Below are 12,801 nucleotides of genomic sequence, written 5' to 3' on the forward strand. Positions count from 1 at the left end.
CAAGTTGCTGCTCTGCTGTCCATATCAGAATCCATGGCATGCCTGCATACTGCCGACATTCTGCTTGGCAGTCACAAACACTGCAGAAGAGTGTTGCAGACTCCATAGAAACTTGAATGCTGTTGCTGGGGGCTTCAAACACTGGCCCTGAAGTGCTGATGAGACGACATTACCTAATTTATGTTTGAAAAGTGGTGCTTTCAATTGAGGGGCTACACTGGTTGGCTTGTGGCCATTAGGCATTCCTTTTTTAACACAAAAATTTATTGGAAAAAACTCTTTAATGTCAAAGTGGAAACAGATTTCTACAAAGTAATGTTAATGAAAGAAAATTATATAAATGAAAATAATTGTTTGCATAATTATTCACCCCCTTCAAGTCAGTATTTCGTAGATGCAACTTTGGCTGCAATCACAGCAGTGAGTCTGTGTGGATAAGTCTCAATCAGTCTTGTACATCTGCCCACTGCAATTTTGCTCCATTCTTCTTTGCAAAACTGCTCAAGCTCTGTCAGGTTGCGCAGGTATCGGGCATGAACAGCCCTTTTCAAATCCAGCCCCAAATTCTCTATAGGATTGAGGTCTGGGCTTTGACTCGGCCACTCCAGAACATTTACCTGGTTCTTTTTTAACCATTCCTGTGTAGCTTTTGCAGTATGCTTTGAATCATTGTCTTGCTGGAAAATAAATCTTCTCCCAAGCCGTAGTTCTCTTGCAGACTGAAGAAGATTGTCCCCTAGGATTTCGGTGTATTTTGCAGCATTCATTCTGCCCTCTAGCTTAACAAGCCTCCCAGGTCCGGCTGCTGAGAAACATCCCCACAGCATGATGCTGCCACCACCATGCTTCACAGTGGGGATGTTGTGTTTTTGGTGATGTGCAGTGTTTGGTTTCCGCCAAACATAACGTCTTGTCTGATGGCCAAAAAGCTCAATTTTGGTCTCATCAGACCAAAGAATCTTCTTCCACTTGACCATGGAGTCTTTCACGTGCTTTTTGGCAAACCCTAGTCGAGATCTAATATGACTTTTCCTCATCAGTGGCTTTCTCATTGCCACTCTCCCATAAAGCTTTGACCGGTGAAGAACCCGGCAGCAGTTGCTATATGCACAGTCTCTCTTATCTCAGCAGCTGAAGCTTGTAACTCCTTCAGAGTAGTCGTGGGGGTCTTGGTGGCTTCTCTCACTAGTCTCCTACTTGCACGGTCACTCAGTTTACGAGGGCAGCCTGATCTAGGCAGATTCACACAAGTGCTATATTCCTTCCATTTCTTGATGATTGATTTCACTGAACTCCGGGGGATGTTCAATGCCTTGGAAATTTTTCTGTATCCCTCCCCTGAATTGTACTTCTCAATAACCCTTTCCCTGAGTTGCTTGGAGTGTTCTTCTGTCTTCATGGTGTAGTGGTAGCCAGGAATACTGATCAACCAGTCTCTGAACCCTTCAGACAAAGGTGTTTTATACCTCAATCACTTGAAACACACCCACACCACTCAGATCACAGGTGATCTTCATTTCACTAATTGTGAGACTATTGGCAACAATTTGATGGACCTCTATTGAATTAGACCATTAAATTAAAAAGGGGGTAAATAATTATGCAAACAATCATATTTCTTTATATATTTTTATTTCATTAACATTACTTTGTAGAAGTCTGTTTTCACTTTGACATTAAAGAGTTTTTTCCAATAAATATTTGTGTTAAAAAAGCCAAATTGTATTGACCATGATTGATTTATGAATGCAATAAAAGGGGAAAACATCCCAGGGGTGAATACTTATGATAGGCACTGTATATACACACATATATATGTGTGTGTGTGTGTGTGTGTGTGTGTGTGTGTGTGTGTGTGTGTGTATATATAACTTCAACTTCTGTTGTGATTTGGCACTATACAAATGACTTGAATTGAATTGAATTCATGTAAATCACATTTAAAATAACTTGATTCAAAAGCTGCATGCTCAGTGGGGAAATAACTGATAATAACTGCAAAGGAGTGAGTGTCTCCATGTTGCTCCAAATGTTGCCCTGTTTCTTCTTTTTTTGGCCCTCAGTCACAATTGCTCAGTCTGAACACCAGCTCCCGTGTAGTGTTTTAGCCAGGCTGGGCATATGGATTTCAACATCTGGGGCCCATTGCACAAAAGTAGGATTAAGACATCCAGGATAAGTGGCTGAGCTGAGCTCAACCAATCCAAAACATGAGCGTCCAGGCTTAATCGGTTGCACAAAGACCAAGCCAGGATGAGCAGACACGGATTCAACAAGCCAGGTGAAACCTATCCTGCATAAGTATGTGCATGCGGCTTCCTCAAATAGACCCCGCCATCGATCACAGATTCACGGATTCACTATGACAACTAGAGCGACTTGGAAAGACATTGACATTGTGGAAAAACTTAAGATTTTAACGGTATAAAACAACATTAACATATTAATAATTGATTTAATATTTATTTCTTGTTACTGGTATGGCTTTGCATTGGACGGTTCACGCCTCCACGTCATCCATTCATTTCTGATAATGGACACCTCATCGGGCATTATCCCTTACATAATTTCCCTTTATTTATGTTTATATCAGATGTGTATTTTATATATAGTCTATGGGAAACTGTCTATCTGATGATTGCATCATCTAAAATCATCATTTATCTACAATGATTGAATTTAATTAAAATTGAAATTAATGATGCTTATGTTTTGTGTCAATGTTTAAATAATGACAGTGGATCTAGTTGAATGTGATAACAATGTGTAGTGGGCAGTGGAATAACTATTGGTTTCCATTTGTGATGACTGCTGACTGAGATTAGGGATGAGATTAAATAGATCCTGGAAGTTAGCCTGGTCTGGAGCAGGCTAGCTCCACAGAATAAATCTCCATGGTAACTTATCCCATAACATATCCCACTTTCCGCTATCCTGCTTTTGTGCAACCGGATGACAGATAAATTGAGCCAGGATAGCCAACATATACCGGCTTAATCCCTTATCCTAGTTTTGTGCAACGGGCCCCTGATGGATTACCATGAAAACTTGTTGGTAAATTCACGGTCCCCCCCAGAGGATGAAGTACGGACTTTCCTCCAGTGCCACCACTGGCAGGTAGAAATGTCTCGACACCTAGGGTCACCTTAAGTCAATTTTCATACATAAGATGTAACACCCTGCCGCCTGTTTTATTTGTAAACCAACTTTTATGTGGTATCCTCATCTGAAATCATATTTAGAGTCAGGATGTGTTGATTTAGTATCAGTTGCTGTCCCCAACATAAGCTTCCTGCAGCAATTGAAACTGAGTAAGACGGGACTGAATGACTGCTGGAATAAAGTGATAAATATGGCAGCATTAAGCACAGAGGATTGCTGGTGCTCTGTAAATTCAGGCCTGGCAGGCTGCCACAACTAGCTAAATGTAATGGACCCGCTGCTTTGTATTTGATAAGGAAGTAGGACAAATTGCTAATAGCTGTACAGTTTAAACAGCACATGAACTTACTGGCTGGTTGATTTTTTGCTTATCACTTTTGAGAACTAAATCGAGACTTAATCTAAATGGACAGTTAGTACTGTAGCGGGAAATTCCCCAAATTGGCAACAATGACAATAAATAGTTAACACATCACAAGAACATTTCATTTGTTCTGTGAGGTCCTGCATTATTGCACAGATTTTAATGAGTAAATGAATAACTGATGGATTGTAAATTACAGCTTTGATCATTTTCATACCAATGGCTAGTCTGTCCACATTAAGACTGGTGGTGATGATAGCAGGAATCAAGAAAGGTCACTTTTTTTGTCAAGTGACTTTTTTCACTCTCAACCTGCTTTTGCTTCAGTCATGAGGGAAGCAAACAAAATATGCCAGCAGTGTTCATTCGGCCTTTTTATAGCAGTTCTATCTGCTTTAAGGCGTAGCTGCAGAGTCTTCCTTTGGAAGAGGTCACCTAAGTGAACTGTGCCATCCTAGTATTGCTTCATGTAGAGGGGTTTGTGTGTATTTACATGGCTCACTTGTGTACTCCAGAGCTGTGCCCCAGCCGTTCTGTTGCTGCTTTTTGTCTACAGCATTGTAGATTTAGAATTTTGTTGATAAATTCACAATAAATCTCTTTAATAATGTTACTCAAATACAAGATCATCTTCTGAAGGCACAGCTTTTGGTGACACAGTTGTTAGGAGGATACAGTGTTTGTGATTCCACAGATACCTGCTGGTTAGTGAGATGACTTTGCATTCATTTACTTTTGATTTGTTGACAAAAGATCGAATACTTTGGTGTTAAGTGTGTGTGTGTGTGTGCGTGCGTGTGTGTTTGTGTGGACATTATACAATGTTCATGTTGGAAAAAAGACAAAACAAACTATGTTTGTGCATTTCTTTTAACCTTTTAGCCTCAATAAAGTCTTAATGGCCACGTCATGTGATGTTGGAGAAGGGAAATATTTCCTGACTCAAACCTGTGGTAAGTCATGGCCTTGGAAAATCTTTGTTTTCAGTTATGCTCCCGTCCTGATGACAAAGAAGGATCTTTACTTTGTAGAGACTCTTCAGTCTTGATTTTTAATCTCCTCCAAGCCGAAGAGCCCCTGGCCTCTTTCAAGGTTGGCCATTTTATAGGTTTTCTGCCACATCAGGTATACACAAACTCACTTCCTCTTAACAAATGCACGCACTTGAGTCCCTCCATACGCAATAACAAAAGATGTGTATTTTCATGCCCACAGCGTAAGCAGGCAGGCACTACCACACAAAAATGCACTTAACGTCAGATGTGTTGAACTTATGTCTTCCTGTGTGACAGCTGTTTGTGGGTTATATCAGACCAGGAGTTTACTGTTGCCCGGGACATGAGATGAATTTCAACATGGAGCCTGTGTCTATGTCCACCACTCATCCTGCCTTCATGCTCATGTTACACCACTCAGCTGTTCATAGCAGTTGATATCACCATGTGCTGTAGTTGTCTGGTCAATACTGTGCTGGTTTAAACCAATCAACTTTTGTACTACACCACTGAGCATGTTTAAAGCCACAGAAGTTGTTAAACTGTCCATCCAGACAGTCTGTTCTTATGCCATGGACGATCACAGGTCAAAACGAGGTGATGAATTGGTTTGTGAGTGGTCCAGAGGGAGGCTTAATCACTCATGATTGCTGCAATTTTTAGAACAAAATTCCCTGAATCACTTTGAATGAAAAACTTAAATCATTCAAGAGGAGTTCCTGTTACAGTTAAAAACAAACAAACATCTATTGTAGAATACATACATTTTATTTGCTGGATCTCTTATCTGCTCATGTCTGAGTCTTTTGTTATAAATAGTATGTATGTGATGCCTTTTCTGACTAAACTGCACATCACACAGAGCCTTGGGGCTTATGTATGCCCAGCAAGTCTCAGATGTTGAACCTGCTGCTTCAGTGTGGCCTGTGAGGATCCTTTCCTCCCACGCTTTCACTCCTGCCCCCACCTCCCACCACCTCTCCATCTCTCTCTTCTTGGCAGCATCCTGGGATTAAAGCACATAGCCCTTGACTGCCACAGAGCAACGGACTGTAAAGACTTTTCTCTCTTCCCCTGTTTTATTGGGTCATTCCTGCTGTGGTCCTGTCATCTATTTTCGTCTGCTGACAACGTCACATTTGGATTTCATTTGGAGGTTGTCATGTGGTGCATCGTATTATAGAAATAATACCCAAGTGGGCTGCTGCGATTATGGGTACACTGATGATTCAGTGGAGAGGAGATGATTACTTTGGGAATACTTTGATATTCCCAAAGTAACCTTAATCACAGTAAATGTGTGTTTTAAATGACAGATAACAATGCATGTACTGTGTGAAACATAGTGTGCATGCATAAGAACGACAGTAAATTAGGTCACAAGAAGGGAGGTGGACTGGTTGTCTAGTTGGCAGTAAACTACTCGTGTAATTCAATTCAATTCAATTTATTTGTATAGCGCCAAATCACAACAGAAGTTGTCTCAGGACACTTTCCATATAGAGCTGGTACAGACCAAGCTCTTTTATCTACAAAGAAACCAACAATTCCCCCATGAGCAAGCACTTGGAGACAGTGGTGAGGAAAAACTTCCTTTTAACAGGCAGAAACCTCGAGCAGAACCAGACTCTGGGTGGGCGGCCATCTGCCTCAACTGGTTGGGTGAGAGAGGGAGAGCAAGACAGAGAGAGGGAGACAGACAGACAGACAGACAGAAATGCAGTCAGAGAGAGAGAGAGAGAGAGACAGACATGCAATCACAGTAACAGTGACAGTGGATGTAATAACAGTAGTAGCAGTTGCAGTGGATGTCAGGCAGGGCCAAGGCAGGAGACGCAGCTGCAATCCACAATCCAGATTCAGCCACTGTGGAACCTGCAAGACGACAAAGCACAGAGACTCCGGGGAAGGAGCTAAGTTAGTAACACGCCATGGTAGGACAGGCGTGCAGATAGAGAGGGACAGAAGGACAGAGGAGCTTGGTGTATCTTTGGATGTCCCCCGACAGTCTAATCCTATAGCAGCATAACTAGGGGCTGGTCCAGGACAAGCCTGAGCCAGCCCTAACTATAAGCTTTATCAAAAAGGAAAGTTTTAAGCCTACTCTTAAATGTAGAGACAGTGTCTGCCTCCCGGACAAAGACTGGAAGATGGTTCCACAGGAGAGGAGCTTGATAGCTAAATGCTCTGACTCCTGTTGTGCTTTTTGAGACTTTAGGAACCATAAGTAGACCTGCATTCTGGGAACACAGTGTTCGAGTGGGGCAATAAGGTACTATGAGCTCTTTAAGATAAGAAGGTGCCTGGCCATTTATGGCTTCGTAAGTAAGGAGGAGAATTTTAAACTCTATTCTAAACTTTAGAGGGAGCCAGTGCAGAGTGGCGAGTATTGGAGAAATATGATCTTTCTTCCTGGTTTTTGTCAGAACACGTGCTGCAGCGTTCTGGAGCAACTGGAGAATATTCAGCAACGAATTTGGGCAGCCTGATAGTAAAGAATTGCAATAATCCAGCCTGGAAGTTATGAATGCATGGACTAGTTTTTCTGCATCATTTTGAGACAAATTATGCCTGATTTTTGCGATATTACGTAGGTGAAAAAAGGCAGTCCTTGAAATTTGTTTTACATGGGAGTGAAAGGACATGTCTGGGTCAAAGATAACTCCCAGATTCTTTACAGTGGTGCTGGAGGCCAGCACAATGCCATCCATAACTGCTATGTCATCAGAAAGTGACTTTCTGAGATGTTTAGGGCCTACTACTATAACTTCAGTTTTGTCTGAGTTTAGCATCAGAAAATTGCAGGTCATCCAGGTCTTTATGTCATGAAGACTTGCTTGTAGTCTAGTTAACTGACTGGTTTCTTCCGGCTTTATTGATAAATATAGCTGGGTATCATCTGCATAGCAATGAAAATTTATTAAGTGCTTCCTGATAATCTTACCTAAAGGAAGCATATACAGTCGTCCTCAAAATTATTCATACCCTTGCTAATTCTTGTGATTTTTTAATTTAGTGACGAAATATTACATTTTTTTAAGTTTGTGTATCAGTTATATGTGAACAACAATTGAACGAATGACAACAATATAAAATTTATGAAAATATTCATTTCAGGGGTATTTTATTGATGGATTCCCAAAAAATGCCATGTTCAAAATTATTCATACCCCTGACAATATATCAACAAAAATGTACCAAATGTGGTAATCTTTGTCCAGTAGTTACTTTAAGGTGTCACAATGGAATAAAACCCTTTAACATTGTTGACCAAATGTTAAACACTGATTTAAAAACAAAAAAAACCCATCCTTCCAGAAGAGTATAAATAGGGGAAAAGTGCTCAGGTCATTCCCAATTTCTGGTCATCATGGTCAAGAAGAAGGAGCTCAGCGAGGACCTACGTCACCGTCTTGTATGTGCCTACAGTGAAGGAAAGGGTTATAAGGCCATTTCCAAGCAGTATGATGTCCCTGTGTCAACCGTCCAGAGCATCATCATCAAGCACAAGAGGTTCAACACTGTTAAAAACCTCAGTGGGCGTGGCAGAAAGCTTAAGGTGTCCTCTAAACTTGCCAGGAAAATCTGCCGAGAAGTCAACAACAACCCACAGACATGCAGGAAGCTTGTTTAGTGAGCACAGAGGAGTCGTCATTAACGCATACAAACTGAGAGCGATCTGACAAGTAGGATTTAAACCAGCTTAGCGCAGTTCCATTAATGCCAATGAAGTGTTCCAGTGTCTGCAATAGGATGCCATGGTCAATGGTGTCAAATGCAGCACTAAGATCCAATAAGACTAGTACAGAGACAAATCATTTATCAGCTGCAATTAGAAGGTCATTTGTAACTTTAACCAGTGCTGTCTCAGTGCTATGATGCACTCTAAATTCTGACTGGAAATCCTCAAATAAACTATTATTGTTTAGAAAGTTGCACAGCTGATTGGCAACTGCTTTCTCAAGAGTTTTTGAGAGAAAGGGAAGGTTGGATATCGGTCTATAGTTGGCTAAAACCCCTGGATCAAGAGTAGGCTTTTCAAGTAGAGGTTTTATCACAGCTACTTTAAAGGACTGTGGTACGTAGCCTGTTGATAAAGATAGATTGATCATGTCTAACACTGAAGAGTCAATTAGAGGTAATACTTCTTTAAACAGCTTAGTTGGGATAGGATCTAAAATACAGGTTGATGATTTTGATGATGAAATTATTGAAATTAGTTGGTGAAGTTCGACAGGAGTAAAACAGTCTAAAACTGCGACAGACTGAGTAACAGTTTCTACGGTTTCTGTGTTTGAAGACAAAACAGTACCTGTTGACGGCAGGAGCCGATGAATTCTGTCTCTAATAGTCAGAATTTTATCATTAAAGAAGCTCATGAAGTCATTACTGTTCAGAGCTAAAGGAATATATGGTTCAACAGAATTATGACTCTCTGTCAGCCTGGCTACAGTGCTGAAGAGAAACCTGGGATTGTTCTTATTTTCCTCTATTAGTGCAGAGTAATAGGCTGCCCTGGTACTGCGGAGGGCTTTCCTGTATATTTTAAGACTGTCTTGCCAGGTGAACCAAAATTCTTCCAAATTGGTAGAACGCCATGGATATCATGGAGCTAACCAGAGTGATATTAATGTGATATTAACCAGAGTTTGGGAGAAAGGTCAGTTCTAAACAGCTGGAGAAATGTCCATTTAATGTAATAACACGTGCACTTTAGAAAGAATTTTTTTCTAATTTGAAAGAATTATCTGATTAAGTGTGTAGTACAGTACAAGAAGCAGTAATTTTAATAATTCCATCCATCCATTATCTATACCGCCTATCCCTTTTGGGGTTGCAGGGGGCTGGAGCCTATCCCAGCTACAATGGGCGAGAGGCGGGGTACACCCTGAACCGGTCTCCAGCCGATTGCAGGGCCAAACAAACAGTCACACTCACACTCACACCTACAGACAATTTAGAGTCATCAATTAACCTAATGAGCATGTTTTTGGTCTGTGGGAGGAAGTCGGAGTACCCGGACCACGCATGCACGGGAAGAACATGCAAACTTCACACAGAAAGGCCCCACCTGACCCGGGGATCGAACCGGTAACCTTCTTGTTGTGAGGCACGCGCACTACCTGCTGCGCTACCGTGCAGCCCTAATTTTAATAATTGATTTATGTAATTTTTCAAGCAAAAATTCCACACTTTCCATTCTTCCAGTTTCTCAAATGTAAGTTTATCATTTTGTGCTTCAGGAAATTGTTATTGGGAGGTCCACAAGTTCGCTGCTGCTTACATTTGCTGACTTAAAGCAGTTCAGGGAACACCATAGTGTTCCTCATGTTTGTCAGAGCAAAGTCTTAAATCTTATAGTAAGTTTTGCATAGCAAGCTTGTGTTTTTAGGATGTATGGGACTGTGTTGTCTTAAAACCTGGGTGGAGAATTGCTAGAAATGTATTGGACAGTTGATAAACTTGAAAGCAGCATCTAGCTTTTCTTTTTTGTTTAAAAGCTTCTGGTGTGTGTGTCTGTGAATGTCTGGAAACAATATTGTTATAGATGAGCAAAAAAATGGCATTTTAAATAAAAAGAAAAAGGGTTAGCTGGAAAAAATGGATCAAAAAATGGATCTGACCATGATATTTTGGGGTTGAGGAGGGAGACTTCAGAGAACACAGTCACCACAGGGCAGCAGGGCAGCCAATGCTGGTGTTTGTCTGGTGATTCACACTGGAATGTGTGTGCCAGAATCTCCATGTGTTAACACCGAAGTGGAATCCTGCTCTGCAAAGCTCCATCGTCATGACTTATTTGATTTACAGACTATACATACAATTAATGATTTTTTTTCTCCCTCTCCCCGTACCCCCCACCCCAACCCTGTTCTTCTCATCCTGCTCTCATGCAATCTTCGGACTCATTTCCGTTTTTTCACCACTCATCGTTTTCAGTCTTCTTTCTCTAATTATTCCCCATATTCCTCTCTCCTTCTGCTTTTTTCCCTGTCATCCTCCCTCTTGCCTCTACATGTGATTTCTTTTATCTCATTCGTCTTTCTCCCTCTTGATCTATCTCTTCACATCTCCCCCCTCCCTCCTCCTCCCCTCCCTCTTCGTTTCTTTGGCAGGCTGCTCATTGCAGTGAGTCAGTATCATGGAGGCAGGCAGCGGGGCTGCCGCAGCGGTGGGGAGTGCAGCACTCGGACTGCTGGGAGCCACAGCCACGTCCAGCCATGACATATTGGACAGGTAAGAGCACAGGAAAAGCCTGGTGCACACCCTCAGGACTGGACTTCCATCAGAGTGGGAAGGGGAGGAAGAGTGTGGACCACACCTTGGGTTGTGGTTTGGTGAGCTTGCTAGTTTGTTTATAGTCAGAATAGGGGGCATGGAGAGTGTGTGAATGTGAGTGTGCATGTGCCTGTCTTCTAATCTTCTGTATGCATGTGTGTCTTCCCCTGTATCATTTCTCTCCCTGTATGTGAGGCAAATGCTCAAGTTTTGACAGCAGGAAAATCTGGTTTGTGCATATAGCAGTGCCAGTGTAGAGTGCTGGATGTGTGTTCATGATAGATGTGGGGTATTACTTGGCTTCCTCTATGCCTCAAGGAGAAATGACAGCAGGTTATGCGCATGCAGCGGATGAGGGGGAGGCATCGGTAGACGTGCCTGAGCACTGTAGCTGAGCCGATAGGGTGAGTTTGCACAGTCACCACCCCACCCCCTATTTAACCCCCACCCTCATGCCATCAGCCCATAGCAACTGGGCGACAGCCATCACTAACCATTACTGCTGGAAACCCCTCATTCAGATTTCCTTTACTGAGGGAGTCAGTCAGCTCCCAGCTCTGGCAACCACAGCCTCCACGGAGGGGCTGAGTGTATCAGCTTTCAGCTAGTTACGTCATTGCTACATCTGTACACCCACATGCCTGTGCACTGTCATCACACAGACACACACACATGCACACCCTCAAGCATGTATATTCACAAAACACACATGGACTTGTATCCAGTACACATGCCTCACAGGGATGTTTTAGGACAAACATTGCTGTCACACATGCAGGCGATCAGCACACTGACAGCCAACAACCATTAATCTGTGTTGTTAGGGGTGTGTTTCATGGCGAGCTCCCTCGTCATCTATCTGTCTACATTACAGTTGTTACTCTCTATGCCAATGAGGGATAACTAATCTCCAACACCTCCTGGGGATCTCCTTTGACACATTGTACAATCAGAGATGGAAATTAACTCTGTGACTCATTTGGCTGTCATTTCCTCACTATATCTGTTAGTCACCACTCACATTCTGACTTCACCTGCCTTCTTTATAATACACTCAAATATACGTAGACTACATGTGTACATGTTCTCATGCTTTGCAACCAGGTAGCCAATGGATTCTCTCCCCGACATTATTGTTAAGGCAGCATGATGTGGGTTTATTCCCACTGCTGGATTAGCAGTGTGTGTCTCTGTGTGTGTGTCTGTCTGTCTCTGTGTGTGTGTGTGTGTGTGTGTGTGTGTGTGTGTGTGTGTGTGTCACTGACTATATACTTGTGTGCATCTGTCTCTGCTTTTGCAAATGTGTGCTGCTGCTGTATATTATCTTTTTTGGATAGTGGGGGGGGTGGGGGTGGGGGGGATTACAGTTAAGGCTGTTCATCCCCTCCACCTGCCCCTTGCACATCACCCCCTCCGGTCCTGAACTGGGTCTAAATCCTGCACCAGGGTTACCATGGCAGCAGCAGCTTAGCATACATTAGACAGCAGCCCAACATTACTACTGAGAAAGAGTGAGTGAAAAGAAGAGAAAGGAGAAAAAAAGAAAGAAAGACAGTGAAGCGAAGTGAAACAAAAACAAAATAGAAAAGGATGTTTCTCTTCTGTGAAATAGTTTGTAGATGATGTCATGTACAGTGTATATAGGAAGGTGTGTGTGCTCAGTCTGTTGCCCATTGCAGCAGATAATTTTTTTTATCAGTGATGATGGGGAGGGTGTTTGGCCCAGGCTAGTGCATTTGGAAAGTTGTCCGGTAAATCTTGGTGGACAGGGCTGGATCACTGGATCAGCAGCCAGACCTGAGGAGAGCGGGCTGGGGACACAAGGCCCCAAGGAGGTGTAGGAAAGAGAACGAGAAAGAAAATGCTGTATATAAAACTATATACTGTTTGTGATTCCCTAATCCAGTCAGACAGAAAAGCAGACAACAGAACAGTTCTGTGCAGAGGAGGCCCTCACCAGCAACCGAGCTCCTGAATCTGTAACTAAACAGATCACGCAGC

The 12,801-nt window shown here is 42.4% G+C and overlaps 1 protein-coding gene across 1 annotated transcript in view; it reads left to right on the forward strand.

Annotated features, from left to right (window-relative positions):
* Positions 1-12,801, forward strand: part of arhgap32b (Rho GTPase activating protein 32b) — a 150,112-nt gene that overhangs the window by 28,077 nt on the left and 109,234 nt on the right. The window contains exon 2 of the mRNA XM_070982456.1: positions 10,638-10,758. Coding sequence (XP_070838557.1) covers positions 10,664-10,758 — 95 coding nt within the window. The 5' untranslated portion in view covers positions 10,638-10,663. The remainder of the gene's footprint in view (positions 1-10,637; positions 10,759-12,801) is intronic.

The sequence above is a fragment of the Chaetodon trifascialis genome, chromosome 16 (genome assembly GCF_039877785.1).
Source record: "Chaetodon trifascialis isolate fChaTrf1 chromosome 16, fChaTrf1.hap1, whole genome shotgun sequence".
NCBI lineage: Eukaryota > Metazoa > Chordata > Actinopteri > Chaetodontiformes > Chaetodontidae > Chaetodon > Chaetodon trifascialis.